We start from the raw sequence: 15389 nt of genomic DNA on the forward strand, positions 1-15389 counted from the left end.
GTTCGTCTGCTAGCCTGTGTGCGTGTGTGTGTGTGTTGCTGTACTGTCCCAGAAAAGTTAAAAATGAAGGAAATTGGAACACGATTTGAAAAAATGATTTCAAGTGTCTTATTTCTACTTAACATCTTATAATTTAAAAGTGAAAATAATATTTTTAAATTAATTTTATCAATTTTAATCTTGAATTAACTTAAAATCAATGATTTTACTAATATTTTGTTAAATTTTTACATGTGACCAGAATTGTAACCTATATATTTTTCATCTGTAAAGGAAAGCCATACAAAATAATATGTATATTTAGATAGATAATAGAGATAGAAATTATATTATTTATATTTAAACCGTGTTTTAACTTAAAAGTACTTATTTGTCATTTTTCAAACCGGTTTTGAAATTTTACCGGTTAAAAAGAAATGTACTTTTTAAATATGCTTAATGAAGGGATCTCTAGGGATAAGACAAGACAAGGGTTGATAAATTTATGTACACACCCAGTTTTGATAAATAAAGTTAATTTCCACTTGAAGTTGAAAATTATTGGTAAAAAAGTTCGGACACTGTAAATATTATAATTAAGATTTTTACTAAAGGTCCCCAAAGTTTTTAGGTCAACACAAATGCGAGGGCGTGTTTATGAAAACTTTGGGTACCTTCAGCAAATTTAATTGTCCAATGTTCCTCCCCCATGCACACTGACTTGAAATAAAAACTTCTGTTTTAAACTTTTCGTGGGGTCTAAGTTGATTTTTGTTTGGTCTGAGCAAAGTAAGTGTTCAAACATTTCCACCAATAAGTTTAATTCTTATCATATTTGGGGGGTTTCTTAACTTATTGTTCATTGTCTTATCCCTTAAAATCCTACCTGAGAATATTAATATTTTTTTCTCAATATTGTGTAAGTCAATTCGATTCTTGGCTGGGAGGGAATAGATAATGGAAGATGGATTGGATAAACTATATTCCCCAATATTTTTAAGCTGCAGGGTTTATTTATCTTTGATTGTCCTATCTCTAAATTCTAGGTACCTTTTAGATAAAGTTAGAAATTATGTTTTTAAACAAAGAAATTTGATTTTTTGAAATAAGACATTAAATCAAATTCTGTTTTTAAAGAAATGTAAAGCCGAAAAGCTGACTGTTTAAATTGATTAAAATTACCAAAGAAACTAAATTACAACCACAATGAAATTCCTACTGACAAACATTGTCAAGCATATGGCAGGTGTCCCAAATAAACCTTCACGCTTAACAAACCATCAATGTGTAACAATCTTCTATTTAAAAAGAAACCTATCTAGTACAACAAATATCAAATCTAAAAGTGAAATTAAACTGACAAACGGCAAGAAGACAAATTTGAAGGTTATGTTCTTTGGAACAGATGGGTTTGCGTTAGGTATATAATATTGGTTGATAAACATTTAAGAAATTTCAAAAAGAGAGGGGTATGTTTCTGGTAAAATCCGTAAAGGTTATGTGTTATAAGTTAAAAACAGTAGTAGAACGATAAAAATTTATGTTAACTTTAAAAAAAAATTGTCTTTAGTTCTTTTCAATAAGAAATACACATAGGTATTTAGTAAATATTATCGTTTTACTACTATTTTTAAGCCTTAAAACACACACTTTTACGGATTCTACCAGAAACCTACCCCTCTCTTTATTTAGAAATGTATATTAGGGATTTTTTAACCCGCGGCATTAGCTTAAATTATATATAGGGAACCTGCTTGCTTTCGGGTTCGAGTCTGGTCCTCACCATACTAGAGAGGTTAAAAATTTAACATACTGCTGCTATGTGCCACTAATAGTAAGAATAGGGAGTGTCTTCGTCTATAAACAGGTGCACCACATTACCTTGCCCAAACAGGACTTCTAGATTAAAAACCGTTCAATCAAAGGGTTGGTTGGTTTTGTGTCGAATGTTACTTAACTTAATACCTATCCTAACTCGAACCTCCCCCCCCCCCAAAAAAAATAAAAAGATAAATTTGTTTCTTTCTTCTGCACTGGCGGAAAATTACAAGGTACAGGAAATATTTGTAGGGTGGTTTTAGGCTATTTTCATGCCTTTGTGATTCTAAGAGCTCAGCTGCTTGTTTTCTTTATAAACTAAAATATTCCATATCAAACAATTTTAAATATATACAGAAACTCTGAAACGGCTCCACGAGAGAGAAAGATTGAAAATAATCTCAAATCTTGAAGTTTGCTGCATCAGTAATTCAGGAATTCTTCACTTTTATTAGTATACCAAGGATGATAATATGTTTTTTAAGTAGCGTAGCAATAATGAGCGTAGATTAGAATAAAAACTTTGGACACTGTTATTGGATTCTGATGGGTTGGTTCCAAAATTAGTAGTGTTTAAGAGGAGTGTGGGGGGGGGGGTGACATTTTTGTGTAAACAGTGATTATTGGCTTTGTCTTAGGAGTGAGAGGATAGCTTATTTGGCAAAAAAGTTTTCTTTTGGGGTTTAATTTCCCTATGTAATGCCTTTAAGACAAAGCCTATAAAAACTGTTAACGGAAAAGTGTCAGAACTCCCCCCCCCCCTCTTAAATCATAATGATTGGTAGTTTGGTTAAAATCATTGGGGATGTAATGTTAATTTACCCTCCTTTGTCTTATCCATTAAGATCCCGTGGTCATGATATGGTATATTGTATTATTAGCACAACTACTCTATAATTAAGGTATGATCGTCCGTATATTACTGAAGACTTATTGCTTTATATATTCTCTAGACTTTGTTAATTTAACAATTTTTCTGTGTATGATCACAAATATTAAATAATACCTAATTTAATATTACAATTTACTTGTGGACAAAACTGTCCTTGTTTCCGTATTTACACTCAAGGACGGACTGACATATCCTACTGTTATAGTAGCTGCGCTTCTAATAACAGTTACACGAACTTGAAGAATTGAAATGTACAGGAAGTGCTGTAAATAAGTATGCAGCTAAGAATGGGTTAAAACAGCATTTATATCCACCAGCTATTCATCCAGGCAAACTTGGTGTTACATCTCCGCTATTTGTTATACCTAGTTTTGTTCTTTTTGAGTTTTAGGTTTATATATAAAGGGAAAAAAAAATTAGCCTAAAACTTTCGAATAGCGTTTATAAACATGTTCTCTCATTAATTGGCTTTCATAACTATGGAAACCTTTATTAAATCTTTTTATAATTGTACAAACTAACGGGTATAGTCCCTTTCGTGGCAACGCTCATTAAGGGGCGATTCTTCGTTTTTTTCACATCAGCTTTTCTCCTATTTATAGCCCCTGCGGGGGCTCTAACCCTGCGGGGCCAATTGCCTTACCCTGTGGGGCAATCACCTAACCCAATATAACCTAAAATAACCTGTCAAAAGCCATTTAAAAAATACGACGAATCGCCCCTTGAGGGGCGTTGCCACGAAAGGGACTATTTCCAAACTAACAATGTCCAAACATTTCTACAAATAATTTTGATATATAAAAAGGTTTTATGATTATCATCATTTATAATGTATACTAATTCATCGTTCATTGTCTTATCCTTTAAGATCCCTGTCCCAACCTGACTGTACAATATTCATCAATCGATATATTATTACTTGGATGTTGCGCCAGATTTTTAGGTACTTTAATAAAGTGAAACTCGCTGCTGGCAACGATAACACCCAGCCACCACATTTAACTTATCCCCTCTCCTCCAACTGGATGAACGAACTGACCAATAAATGAAGTCCATGTTAGCAAACTAAATTATCGACAATTTTTCTCTCAATGTATCCACTTATATACTAAATACATTTGTGTGAGTGTATTGCTTTGTTTAAACTTTAATCAGGCTTATCTCGTTCGAGTCCAGGTATCTTAAGGAATAAGATAGTGAACGATAAATTATTATTAGAAGATATTAAACATTGATAGCTTAAATATATCAGTACCCAAAGATTTTAAGCCAAGATATGAGATAAAACATTGGGTACAAGTATAATTTAGTCCAATACATCCCCTACCTCCTGTATTCGGTCAGATTTAATTAAGTTCAAACTTTTGACCTCTTTCATTTTGTGATGGAACCTTTTATGTTAATCAAATTAGAAAATTTATTTATTGTATTGTATTATAGACAGATTTCCGCGGATAATAAAATGAAAAAGGGATAGTTCTATGAAGTGTATTTAAAGAGTTAAGGTACTTAGAGTAGTGAACTTTTATATGTCTTAGTAGAATATATTAGGCATTGGATAGATATGATTATATGTTAAAGAATTTTTAACATTGACCAGACCAAACTTTTTTTATTTGACAATATCGAAAAAAGTTAAAGAGATTTGCCACATAAATTACATGAGAATGGTCTATTTTTTCCAAATATGTATAGCCAAAACACCAATTTTAGATGATCTTTTTCCACATATTTCACAAGAGTTATAAAAAAATTTAACAGGGGTTCCCCTTGGGACAAGTTACTTAAAAAACATAAAAAATAACGTCCGGTTCACTATAGGACAGGTTTTCTATAGATTCTTAAAAAAAAAAAAAAAACGTCCGGTTTACTTACAATATACACATTATCTCACGCGGAAATACCAACTAACCATACAACATATATATATAAAAAGACCATTCTCATGTAATTTATGTTGCAAATCACTAACTCTTTTAGATATTGTCAAATAAAAAAAGTTTGGTCAGGTCAATGTTAAAATTCTTTATCACAATCATATCTATCAAATGCCTAATATATTCTACTAAGACATATAAAAAGATCACTACTCTAAGTACCATACTGAATATTTTATTGGTCATTCTTTGTTGTTATGTGTATTTTGTTGTATAAAAAGTTTAAAGTTCTATTAACTAGTAAACGCTATCTAAAGTTGTATTTATGACAAAAAAGTTTTTGCCATATATAACACGCAACAAAGATGAAAATAAAAGTGAAAAACTCAATTTTTAAGGAAAATCCCAGGTAAAATCTCTTAATTTTAATCAATAACCTTATATTATGCACTACTACGTTGTTTAAAATAGAAAAAACTTACAGTTCACTATTTTTTTTTAAATGCACTTCGTGAAACTATCCCTTTAAGATTAAAACCAGTTTTGTTGATCCCTTATGGCCGATGGCTTTAGCAAAGAAAACTGGTATAGGTTTTATGTTTTTTAATATTCGTGGAAAATTGTCTCTAGTAATACGATGCTGTAACATGATTTTTTATTATTGCCGGGAACCGGTTCTAATCCAGCGGATATTAATCTGTTTGGAAACTATATTGTTGAGTTTATTTTGATTTCAAACTTTATTAAAAGTTATTTTCATTATCATCCTATTACATAGTAGTGTAATTTTTGGTTTGTCCGTTAAGATTTTCCTAACGACTATATTAAGAGGGTTCTTAGGTGCCAAGAAGGTTTTAGGCTATTTTTTTGTATTTTAATGTCTAGGGATGGTTTAAGGATATTGTTTGATTTCACAAATTGTCACGCGGCTGACATAATTAGCGGATGTAAAACAAGTTTTATTTTCCTAGGACAGTTTGATCTCGGTGTGGTGGCCTCGTTTGGTAAACTTATTAGCAGGAACTTAATTCAGTAATAGTTAATTTTCGCATCGTATTATTGACATCTTTTCCACGGATATTGCAATGAAAAATCATAAGATTAAAACCAGTTTTGTTATCCTCGAAGGACCGAAGGACCTGGCTAACAAAAACATTTATTATTTTTATTAAGCGTATAAAATTGTCTATGATACGTTACAATACTTTATTTTCAGTACGGCTCAGAACCAGTTCTAAACCAGCGGATATTAATCGGTTTCAAAGCCATACTTGGAATATGGATATAAACATTCCATTATTCGAGTCTTTTAAAATCTTAGATATTTCTTAGGGATCTTAAGGTATAAGACAATTGAAGAAAAATTTATATATAACCTTTATAATGATAGACAAAATTATCCCTTCTATAGATTAAAATTATTGATAGAAAAGTTTGGACATTATACATTTTAAGGAACCAATCAAATTCAATAAAAGTACCCAAAGTTTTCAAAATATAGGTACCTCTTCTTGTAATTTTATAGTTGCGGTACTTTTCATGAAGTGTTCTCTAAGTTGTCTAGAACTTGTATAGTAATGAGCATATAATGCTAATAATGCTAATTTAGTCATTCTTACCCAGTAACTATAATGTTCATGTAAAACCGCTGGATCAATTCGGTTCTAAAATATACTGTGCCTTAATGTTATATTTTAATTTTCCATTCTGCGGAAAACGCCTTCTATACATAGTTCTAGTTAAACTTATAGGAACCTGCTATTTATCTGTTAGATATCAAATTTTTTAAAGGTTTATGCTTACTGCTGCTATGGCAGATGCATGACATTGTCATAGATGGTTGTTCAGAAAGGTTGTTCAATCAAAGGGTTGGACAGGGGTGTATATTCTGCACAAAATTCATTTTTTCCCCTGCTGCAAAATTTTTAATTATTTTCCCCTCCTGTTCTTTTTTTTTGGAGAAAAATGGGGAAAAAATTCAGAACTCTTTATTTTATATATATGAAAAAACAAGTTTTACTCCAACTTTACTCAAAAATATTAAATTTTGCGGCATTTTCAATTGGAATTAAATGGCTGAATAGCAGCCCCTGATTAAGTCTAACTGTTCTTAATGTTGCCCAAACGCATATTTAAAAACAGTTTGACCTAATAAGCGAATTTGACTGAAATGTTACTCACAACCTAATGGAATTTTGCGAAAGCTACTATTTACTTTAATATAATTTGTATTTACATTAGTTTAATTTTGTGAACGTTCCAGTCCAACTTATTGATGTATTCATTATGCGACAGATTAGTATTCCTATAGGAATAGGTCAATGGCCAATAAAGGGGGGGGGGCGTAATGACATTTATTCGTAATCCGTGAGCAAAATGGTCTTAAAATTTAGCTAGACCCTTCAAACTTGGTATATAAGCCTAGTCCTATAGGTATTACATCTAAATGGCAAAAAAATCCAAAATTTTTTATTTTAAGGTTAGGTTAGGTAAGAAAAACCCTGCGGAAATGGGGTTTTTAGGCTTTTTTTGGTCGATTTTGATGTGGAAACTTACCCTAAATTGTTTTTTTTAGGGTTTTAACTTAAATACACTGTATCTATTCATATGGACTTTATTTAAGATGATTCAGCAAGTCGGGGACCGACCCCAGGGGGCTAGGTGGGTAGCCCGCAGGGGTTAGTGCCTTTTTCCCAATACATATGTTGTGATACATCTAATTATAGGTTTTTTAGGTCAAGGAACTCAAATTCAGAGCTAAAATAAGCATTAGACTAATCTGAAGCTAGCCCCAGCGGGCTAGGTTGGTGGCCCGCAGGGGTTAAGTTCATTTTTTCCAATTATATCTTGTTATATATCAAAATATAGGTTTTTTAGGTCAAGAAACTCAAATTCTGAGCAAAAATTAACATTAGACTAACCTGAAGCTAACCCCTCCCGGGCTAGGTTGGTTTTCTGCAGGGCTTAAGAGCATTTACATAACCTAACCTATAAACTTACTTATATTTTTACATGTTTTTTCTTGAATAAACTTTGTCTATTAATGAGGACTTTATTTAAGATAATCCAGCTAGTCGGGAACCGACCCCAGCAGGTTAGGTTGGTGGCCCGCAGGGGTTAAGTGCATTTTTCCCAATATATATGTTGTTATACATCTAATTATAAGTTTTTTTAGGTCAGTTAACTCAAATTTAGAGCTAGAATTAGCATAAGACTAATATGAAGCTAGCCCCAGCGGGCTAGGTCGGTGGCCCGCAGGGGTTAAATGCATTATTTTCAAATATATATCTTGTTATATATCAAAATATAGGTTTTTAAGGTCAAGAAACTCAAATTCAGAGCTAAAATAAGCATAAGTGTTACCTAAAGCTAACCCCCGCGGGCTAGGTAGATCTTCTGCAGGGCTTAAGTGCATTTTACCTAACCTAACCTAGAAACTTACTTATTTTTTGGTTTTTTCCTTGAATGAACTGTGTCTATGAATGAGGAAATTTTTTTAGATGATCCAGCAAGTTGGGGACCTCCTTGGGTCAGCCTCCTGTATGAAGAATCTTTTTTTAAATGATGGCTTTAGGACTGAACACTGTGTATCTAAGTAAAACCTAGCCCGCCTGGGTCAGTCCCCGACTTGCTAGATCATCTTAAATAATGTTCTCATGAACAGTTTATTCAATTAAAAAAAACTTCAAAAAAGTAAGATTCTAGGTTAGGTTTGGTAAAATGCATTTAAGCCTTGCAGGCAACCCACCTAGCCCGCAGGGGCTAGCTTCAGATTAGTCTGATTCAATTATTAGCTCTCAATTTGAATTTCTGGACCTAAAAAACCTATAATTTTATGTATGACAGCACATACTTTTTAAAAATGCACTGAACCCCTGCGGGCCACCCACCTAGCCTGCTGGGGTCGGTCCCCAACTTGCTTGATCATCTTAAATAATGTTCTCATAAATAGACACAGTTTATTCCAGAAAAAACCCTAAAAAAAAAGTAAGGTTCCAGGTTAGGTTAGGTAAAATGCACTTAGGACTTGCAGGCAATCCACCTAGCCCGCTGGGGCTAGCTTCAGATTAGTCTGATCCTTTTATTAGCTGTAAATTTGAGTTTCTTGACCTAAAAAACCTATAATTTGATGTATGATAAAACATACTTTTTCTAAAAAATGCATTTAACCCATACGGGCCACCCACCTAGCCCGCTGGGGTCAGTCTTCGACTTGCTTGATCATCTGAAATAAGATCCACATGAATGGACAGTTTATTTGAGAAACAAAACCTAAAAAAAATAATATTAAATGTAAGTTTTTAGGTTAGGTTAGGTAAAATGTACTTAAGCCCTGCAGGCCACCCACCTAGCCTGCTGGGGTTAGCTTCAGATTATTCTAATGCTTATTTTAGCTCTGAATTTGAGTTCTTGACCTTAAAAACCTATATTTTGATATATCACAAGATGTATTTTGAAAAATAATGCACTTAACCCCTGCAGGCCACCGACCTAGCCCGCTGGGGCTAACTTCAGATTAGTCGGTCCTCGACTTGCTGGATCATTTTAAATAAAGTCCTCATTAATAGACACAGTTTATTCAAGAAAAAAACCTGTAAAAATATAAGTAAGTTTCTAGGTTAGGTTAGGTAAATGCTCTTAAGCCCTGCAGAAAACCAACCTAGCCCGGGGGGGTTAGCTTCAGGTTAGTCTAATGGTAATTTTCGCTCAGAATTTAAGTTTCTTGACCTAAAAAAACTATATTTTGATATATAACAAGATATATATTGGAAAAAGTGCACTTAACACCCGCGGGCCACCAACCTAGCCCTCTGGGGTCGGTTCCCGACTTGCTGGATTATCTTAAATAAAGTCCTCATTAATAGACAAAGTTTATAAAAAAACATGTTAAAATATAAGTAGGTAAGTTTCTAGTTTAGGTTAGGTAAATGCTCTTAAGCCCTGCAGAAAACCAACCTAGCCCGGGGGGGTTAGCTTCAGGTTAGTCTAATGCTAATTTTCGCTTAGAATTTGAGTTTATTAACCTAAAAAACCTATATTTTGATATATAACATGATACATATTGGAAAAAATGCACTTAACCCCTGCGGGCCACCAACCTAGCCCGCTGGGGCTAGCTTCAGATTAGTCTAATGCTTATTTTAGCTCTAAATTTGAGTTCCTTGACCTAAAAAACCTATAATTAGATGTATTACAACATATGTATTGGGAAAAAGGCACTTAACCCCTGCGGGCCCCCCACCTAGCCCCCTGGGGTCGGTCCCCGACTTGCTGAATCATCTTAAATAAAGTCCATATGAATAGATACAGTGTATTTAAGTTAAAACCCCAAGAAAAAACAATTTAAGTTAAGTGTCCACATCAAAATAGACCAAAAAAAGCCTAAAAACCCCATTTCCGCAGGGTTTTTCTTACCTAACCTAACCTTAAAATAAAAAATTTTAGATTTTTTTGCCATTTAGATGTAATACCTATAGGACTAGGCTTATATACCAAGTTTGAAGGGTCTAGCTAAATTTTAAGACCATTTTGCTCACGGATTACGAATAAATGTCATTACGCCCCCCCCCCTTAATTCAAATTCCCAATGATAATACTCAAGATTACCCTTTCTGTATTTTACAATTAGAGGATAAAACGTTTGTACGCTCAACTTAATAGACCAACTATTTCATTGAAAGTTCCCAAAGTTGTTAAACCAACGAATATGAAAACGTTGTTATAAAACTTTTGGGATTAGAGTACTAAACCACCCAATGTATCCTCCTTCCCTAGATTAGTATTCCTATAGGGATAGTTCAATGAGTGATATATTAATCTTTCCCAATCATAAGGTTTCAAGATTTATCAAATTAAATGAGGTTATAAGGTTTTTTTGTCTTAATATTTCGATGATTATTGAACCGATTGAGTTCTCCATCTTACGGAAGATTCACATAAGTCCCGGAGTAGATTTTAAACAATAGTTTTTAGTTTCATTATTTGGAATTGTTTAAAGCTATTTTTCTGCCTATTCTAATAAATAACCCTTAAATGCTAGGAGCCCTACAGCTATTATTTTTGCCTCTGTGTTTTTTTGCCGCCATAGATTCTATATTGTTTCTCTAGCTGCTAAGCCCCTAGCATTGAGGGGTTCAGAATTTAAAAGAGAAAGGAGGCAGAAAAATAGCATTAAACCATCCCAAGACTTCAATACAAAAATAGCTGAAAACAATCCTGGGACCTATGTGACGCTTTCCTACAATGGAGACCTTCACAAAAATCCTTACTACTTTAGTTTATAGTATTTCAAAGGCTGTAAATAAGTCTTAACCCCATACGTCATATTTATTGCTGTGGTTTTAGCTATTTCTTTGCTTCCTTTGGATACGAACATCAATGCTACTCTCTATTTTAACTTCAAAATTAACATCAGTGGCGTGCAGTAGGGGGTTGTCAACACCCCCCTTGCTTTCTCCTTTTTTTTTACCCCCCCTGGTGAATCGCTATTTTTGAAAACATTTTTCTCGTATTCATTCGAATCCGGGTGATAAGAACCGGTTCTCATCCATACAATAAAACTATGTCTAGCATCGTATTATATCCAGCTTTCTACGAATATAAAAATGTACAATCATAAGGTGAAAGCTAGTTTTTTTAGCCCGTGCCTTCGGCACCTCGGGGTTAAAAAAACTAGTTTTAATCTTATAATTGTACATTCTATATCCGCGGAAAGCTGTTTATAATACGATGCGAGAAATAACTATTCTTGTTTCTCACTGTGTAACAAAGTTTTGACTAAATATTACATAACCATGATTAAGTAAACTTAAGTAACTTAAGTAAACCAAAAAAAAACAACCAAAATGGTTTTCGACAAAAGTTTGCAGATTCTTGAGAATTATGAAGTTGTAAGGTTTTTGTTTGTTTGTCGGCTGAGATCTCGCTAACCACTGAACCGATTGAGTTCCATCATTTTAGGAATGCTTCACATAGGTTCTGGGATGGTTTTGTGCTATTTTAAACAGCTGTACCGCAAGGATGACTACTTTTGAAAGCTTAGAATTAGGGTGATTCTAAAGTTTTGTAATCGCGTTTTCTTATGCATTAGCTTAAAAACTTGGAATGCTTTTATTGAAATTAAATTGGCTAGTTCATTAAGTTAAGTGTCCAAACATATCATCCAATGGTTTTAATATACAGAAGGATTAATTTTGTTTATTGTCTATTGTCTTATCCCTTTAGATCCCTATTTATAATATATTTATAGAGAATCTTTGCTCCCAAACATATTTTCCATAAAAGTTAGTTCAGTAGGAGGAAGCGTTGAGTATTAGATAACTAAAAACTAAGGCTTCATAATCGATATATTATTACTTGGATGTTGCACCAGATTTTCATGTACTCTGATAAAGTGATGCTTGCAGCTGGCAATAATAACGAAACCTCCCTTTTACCCATTCCCTTCCCTCCTACTGGATGAACAAAATGACCAATAAATGAGGTTTATATTAGCAAGCCAAATTGATTTCCCTTGTCAATATATCCACGCATATTATAAATCCATTGGCTTCATGCTTTCCAGAGATGAAGGATAAGACAATGGATGATAAATTAATTTTCCCCAGAAGAGTTTCTAGAAGATCCTTTTAGCAAACATTATGGAGAATGAATGTGTTGTAGATTAACTTAATTGTCATTGTACTCTCCATCCCTCCCTGGTATTAACAGAAACATGGACAAATATTCAAAGATTTTAACCGCAGACAGGGAGGGGGACAATGGACTGTAAATTACACTGGTTCCCAAAGTCTTAGAACCACAAAATTTACTGAATTTTGATTGGTTGGATTAACCATTAATTGTAAACTAAGTACACTTGGTTCCAATTTTAGGGCCGATTTCTCTAGGGAGGGTGGTGGTACCCTCCCCCACAATAATTATTAACTAAAGGAGAGCCATATCGGTTCAGCGGTTAGCGAGAACCTACTTTTATATAACAATAAATTGGAAATATTTTTTTAAAAATCAAATCCTTAATTTTAATAATTCTTATCAAACTCCAATGAACTGCACAAACTTCATAGTACAATTTCGATTAGTCACTTACTTAACCTGGAGGATAAAGGATGTGTGATATTTGATTGCTAGTTATATTGGTACTCAAATTTTTATTTTATAACTCCACACTTTCGGGTACTTTTATAAAATCTTTATTGGTTTGTTAAAACTTTTTAACAAAGGGAGAGGTAGGTTGTGCTAAAATTCCGTAACGGTGTGAGTTTTAAGGCTTAAAAACAGTAGTAGAACGATAATATTCACTAAATATGTGCATTCCTTATTGAATATAACCATGGCCTGGATCAAAAATTTTATATATTTTTATTTAGTGAATATTATCGTTCTACTATAGTTTTGAAGCCTCGAAACTCACACCTTTACGAAATTTTAGCACAACCTACCTCCCCCTTTATATCTACAGAAGGTGTAGGTAATTTTATTGATCAAAATAGAAGATGTACTCAATTTATCGTTCATTGTCTTATCCCTTTAGATCCCAAAATATTAACCCGCTACTAAAGGCAGAATTGGGACAAGACAAAAAAGATTTATTGTCAATTGTCCTATCACTTGATCTGTCTAAATATCTGAGAAATTGAGTCGACACTTTCAACAAGTTTAGCTATTGCGCAACGTTTTTTCTTCTGTATTTTGGACTTGGTTTATTCATTTAACTAAAAAGAGAAAACAAGGATGATAACAACTTCCATAAGTAGCGAAGCACAAAAATCATAAATAGACAAACTGTCAAAGTAATTGACGTAAAAAAGCGAGGGAGAATTATTAAATATATATTTGTCTATTGTGGCCCTTAGATTTTTTTAAAAATATTTGTTTTGTTAATAGTGATAGAAATAGTATTGGTGTTTTCTAGTTTTGGCTAGGGGAGACCAGTTTTAAGCTTCTCTATAAGAGAACTCAATCACATACAGTGGTAACAAAAAACCGAATACTTGATATCGACCTAGGAGCATTAGCCTGGGCCTTCGGCCTCTCGGGTTTGACAAAACAGGTTTGAATATTATAATTTCTCATTTTAATATTTGCGGAGAGCTGTCTATAAAACGATGAATACCTATTATTGAATTAAGTGATGCATTATGCAGTTATGTGATATCCAAGTTTGACCGTGGGATGCTCAATGTCCATGGCAGTTTGTTACCAAAGTTACGAGGGGCTGCGCCTGTAGTTTATGCTTTGAAACAAGGAAACAATCTTATATTTTATTGTTATTTGCTTGGCTGCTGTTAATGATAGACGACTGAAAAACTGTGCTTAAAGGGGGGAGGCGGATGTGCCACTTTTTGAAACCAAAACCAAAAGTCAACAAAGGAACTCATCTAAAAAAAGAGTTACAGGTCTGAGATTTTGCATGGCAGTTGCTTTATAGGGGTACAATATGGAACTTTGAAGAAACGGCGGCGCAGCCGCCGAAAACCGGCGTTTCCCGCCGAATTTTTTTGCCTTTTCTCGGCGGTTTTCGGCGGTTGCGCCGCCGTTTCTTTACAGTTCCATATTGTACCCCTGCCAAAGTAACTGCCATGCAAAATCTCAGACCTGTAACTCTTTTTTTTAGTTGAGTTCCTTTGACTTTTAGTTTTGGTTTCAAAAAGTGGCACATCCGCCTCCCCCCTTTTTAGAACTGTTTGTCTGTTAAACCTTATTTATATGGAGAAATTGCATTATCTTGTTTGCCCTTAGTCTGATAGGTATTTCTTTTTTGAAAATAGATTTTGCAACTTCCCTATTTTGCAGGGCGATTTGTCCTGGGAGAAGGTGGGGGTTCCCTCCCCCTAAAATAGGTATAAACCCTTCCAGGACTTGAACAGGAAGTTTAACTGTATGTATAGGAGAACCAAATTGATTAGATGGATACTGAGATCCTTTGGTACAGACACACACACACAAATACACATAGACAGACAGATAGACATCCTGTTACTATTATATAAGGATATTGATTGTTACAGGCCTCACTGAAACTGGTATAACCATCATGAAAATTAAACCAAAGGAAAATAACAATTTTAAAAACATTCCCTTTGTCAAAGCGAAGCATCTGTATAATAAAGTCTTAAAACATTAATCTGTTATGTCTTTATATTAAACTAGAGGCCTCTGGGGGCACTTGGAGCGGGGATATAATGTTCTGTCGACTGTCACTAAATTATAGAGTAGCTGCACACCTTTTATTATAGAGAAATTTGCTCCAAAAATTTTTTTTTGTTCTTATTTGAGTAAACAAATTCTTTCTCCCCTGCTTTCACCAAAATTTTCACTTGTTTTTCTTGTGTTTCTTGATTTTACTACATGATATGCGTTAATCTCTCTCTATTTCACTTTCTCTCTTATATTTCTCTTTCACCTTTTTAGCCCAAAGTAGCCAAGCAAAACAAGTTTCTGTAAACAAATATTATGCATAGTTAAATTTTCAGCCGCTAGGTATCTCTAAATAATGTTGGAAATAACAAAAATCTTTTGTATTTATTTATTCAAATACTTTTAAATTATTTAAATGTTTTATGAATGCTATCTAAAATTTAAAAAATTTAAAATGGTATTTATGATTATTATTAAATGAAAACAACATTAAAACCAAAGTAGTACTAAATGTATTTAAAAAATGTTCAAATGTAAATTATTGTATATGTCACAGTTAATACTAAGATGTTCTAAGTAGTTTTTTTAAGGAGCCATACTCCTCTCTTTGATACAATATAACCATCGTTGGTTAACTTTTTTTCACATTTAAGTGATGGTATCGCCATTTGTTATCGTTCGTT

At 33.4% G+C, this 15389-nt stretch overlaps 1 protein-coding gene across 1 annotated transcript in view; it reads left to right on the top strand.

Annotated features, from left to right (window-relative positions):
• Window positions 1-15389, top strand: part of LOC145321617 (methionyl-tRNA formyltransferase, mitochondrial-like) — a 21837-nt gene continuing 6448 nt past the window's right edge. The window contains exons 1-7 of the mRNA XM_080163062.1: window positions 1-103; window positions 1117-1399; window positions 2155-2229; window positions 2944-3018; window positions 5538-5582; window positions 13709-13811; window positions 14575-14618. Coding sequence (XP_080019188.1) covers window positions 1186-1399; window positions 2155-2229; window positions 2944-3018; window positions 5538-5582; window positions 13709-13811; window positions 14575-14618 — 556 coding nt within the window. The 5' untranslated portion in view covers window positions 1-103; window positions 1117-1185. The remainder of the gene's footprint in view (window positions 104-1116; window positions 1400-2154; window positions 2230-2943; window positions 3019-5537; window positions 5583-13708; window positions 13812-14574; window positions 14619-15389) is intronic.

Source organism: Acartia tonsa, chromosome 6, assembly GCF_053477335.1.
Source record: "Acartia tonsa isolate MP-2025a chromosome 6, ASM5347733v1, whole genome shotgun sequence".
NCBI classification, from domain to species: Eukaryota; Metazoa; Arthropoda; class Copepoda; order Calanoida; family Acartiidae; genus Acartia; species Acartia tonsa.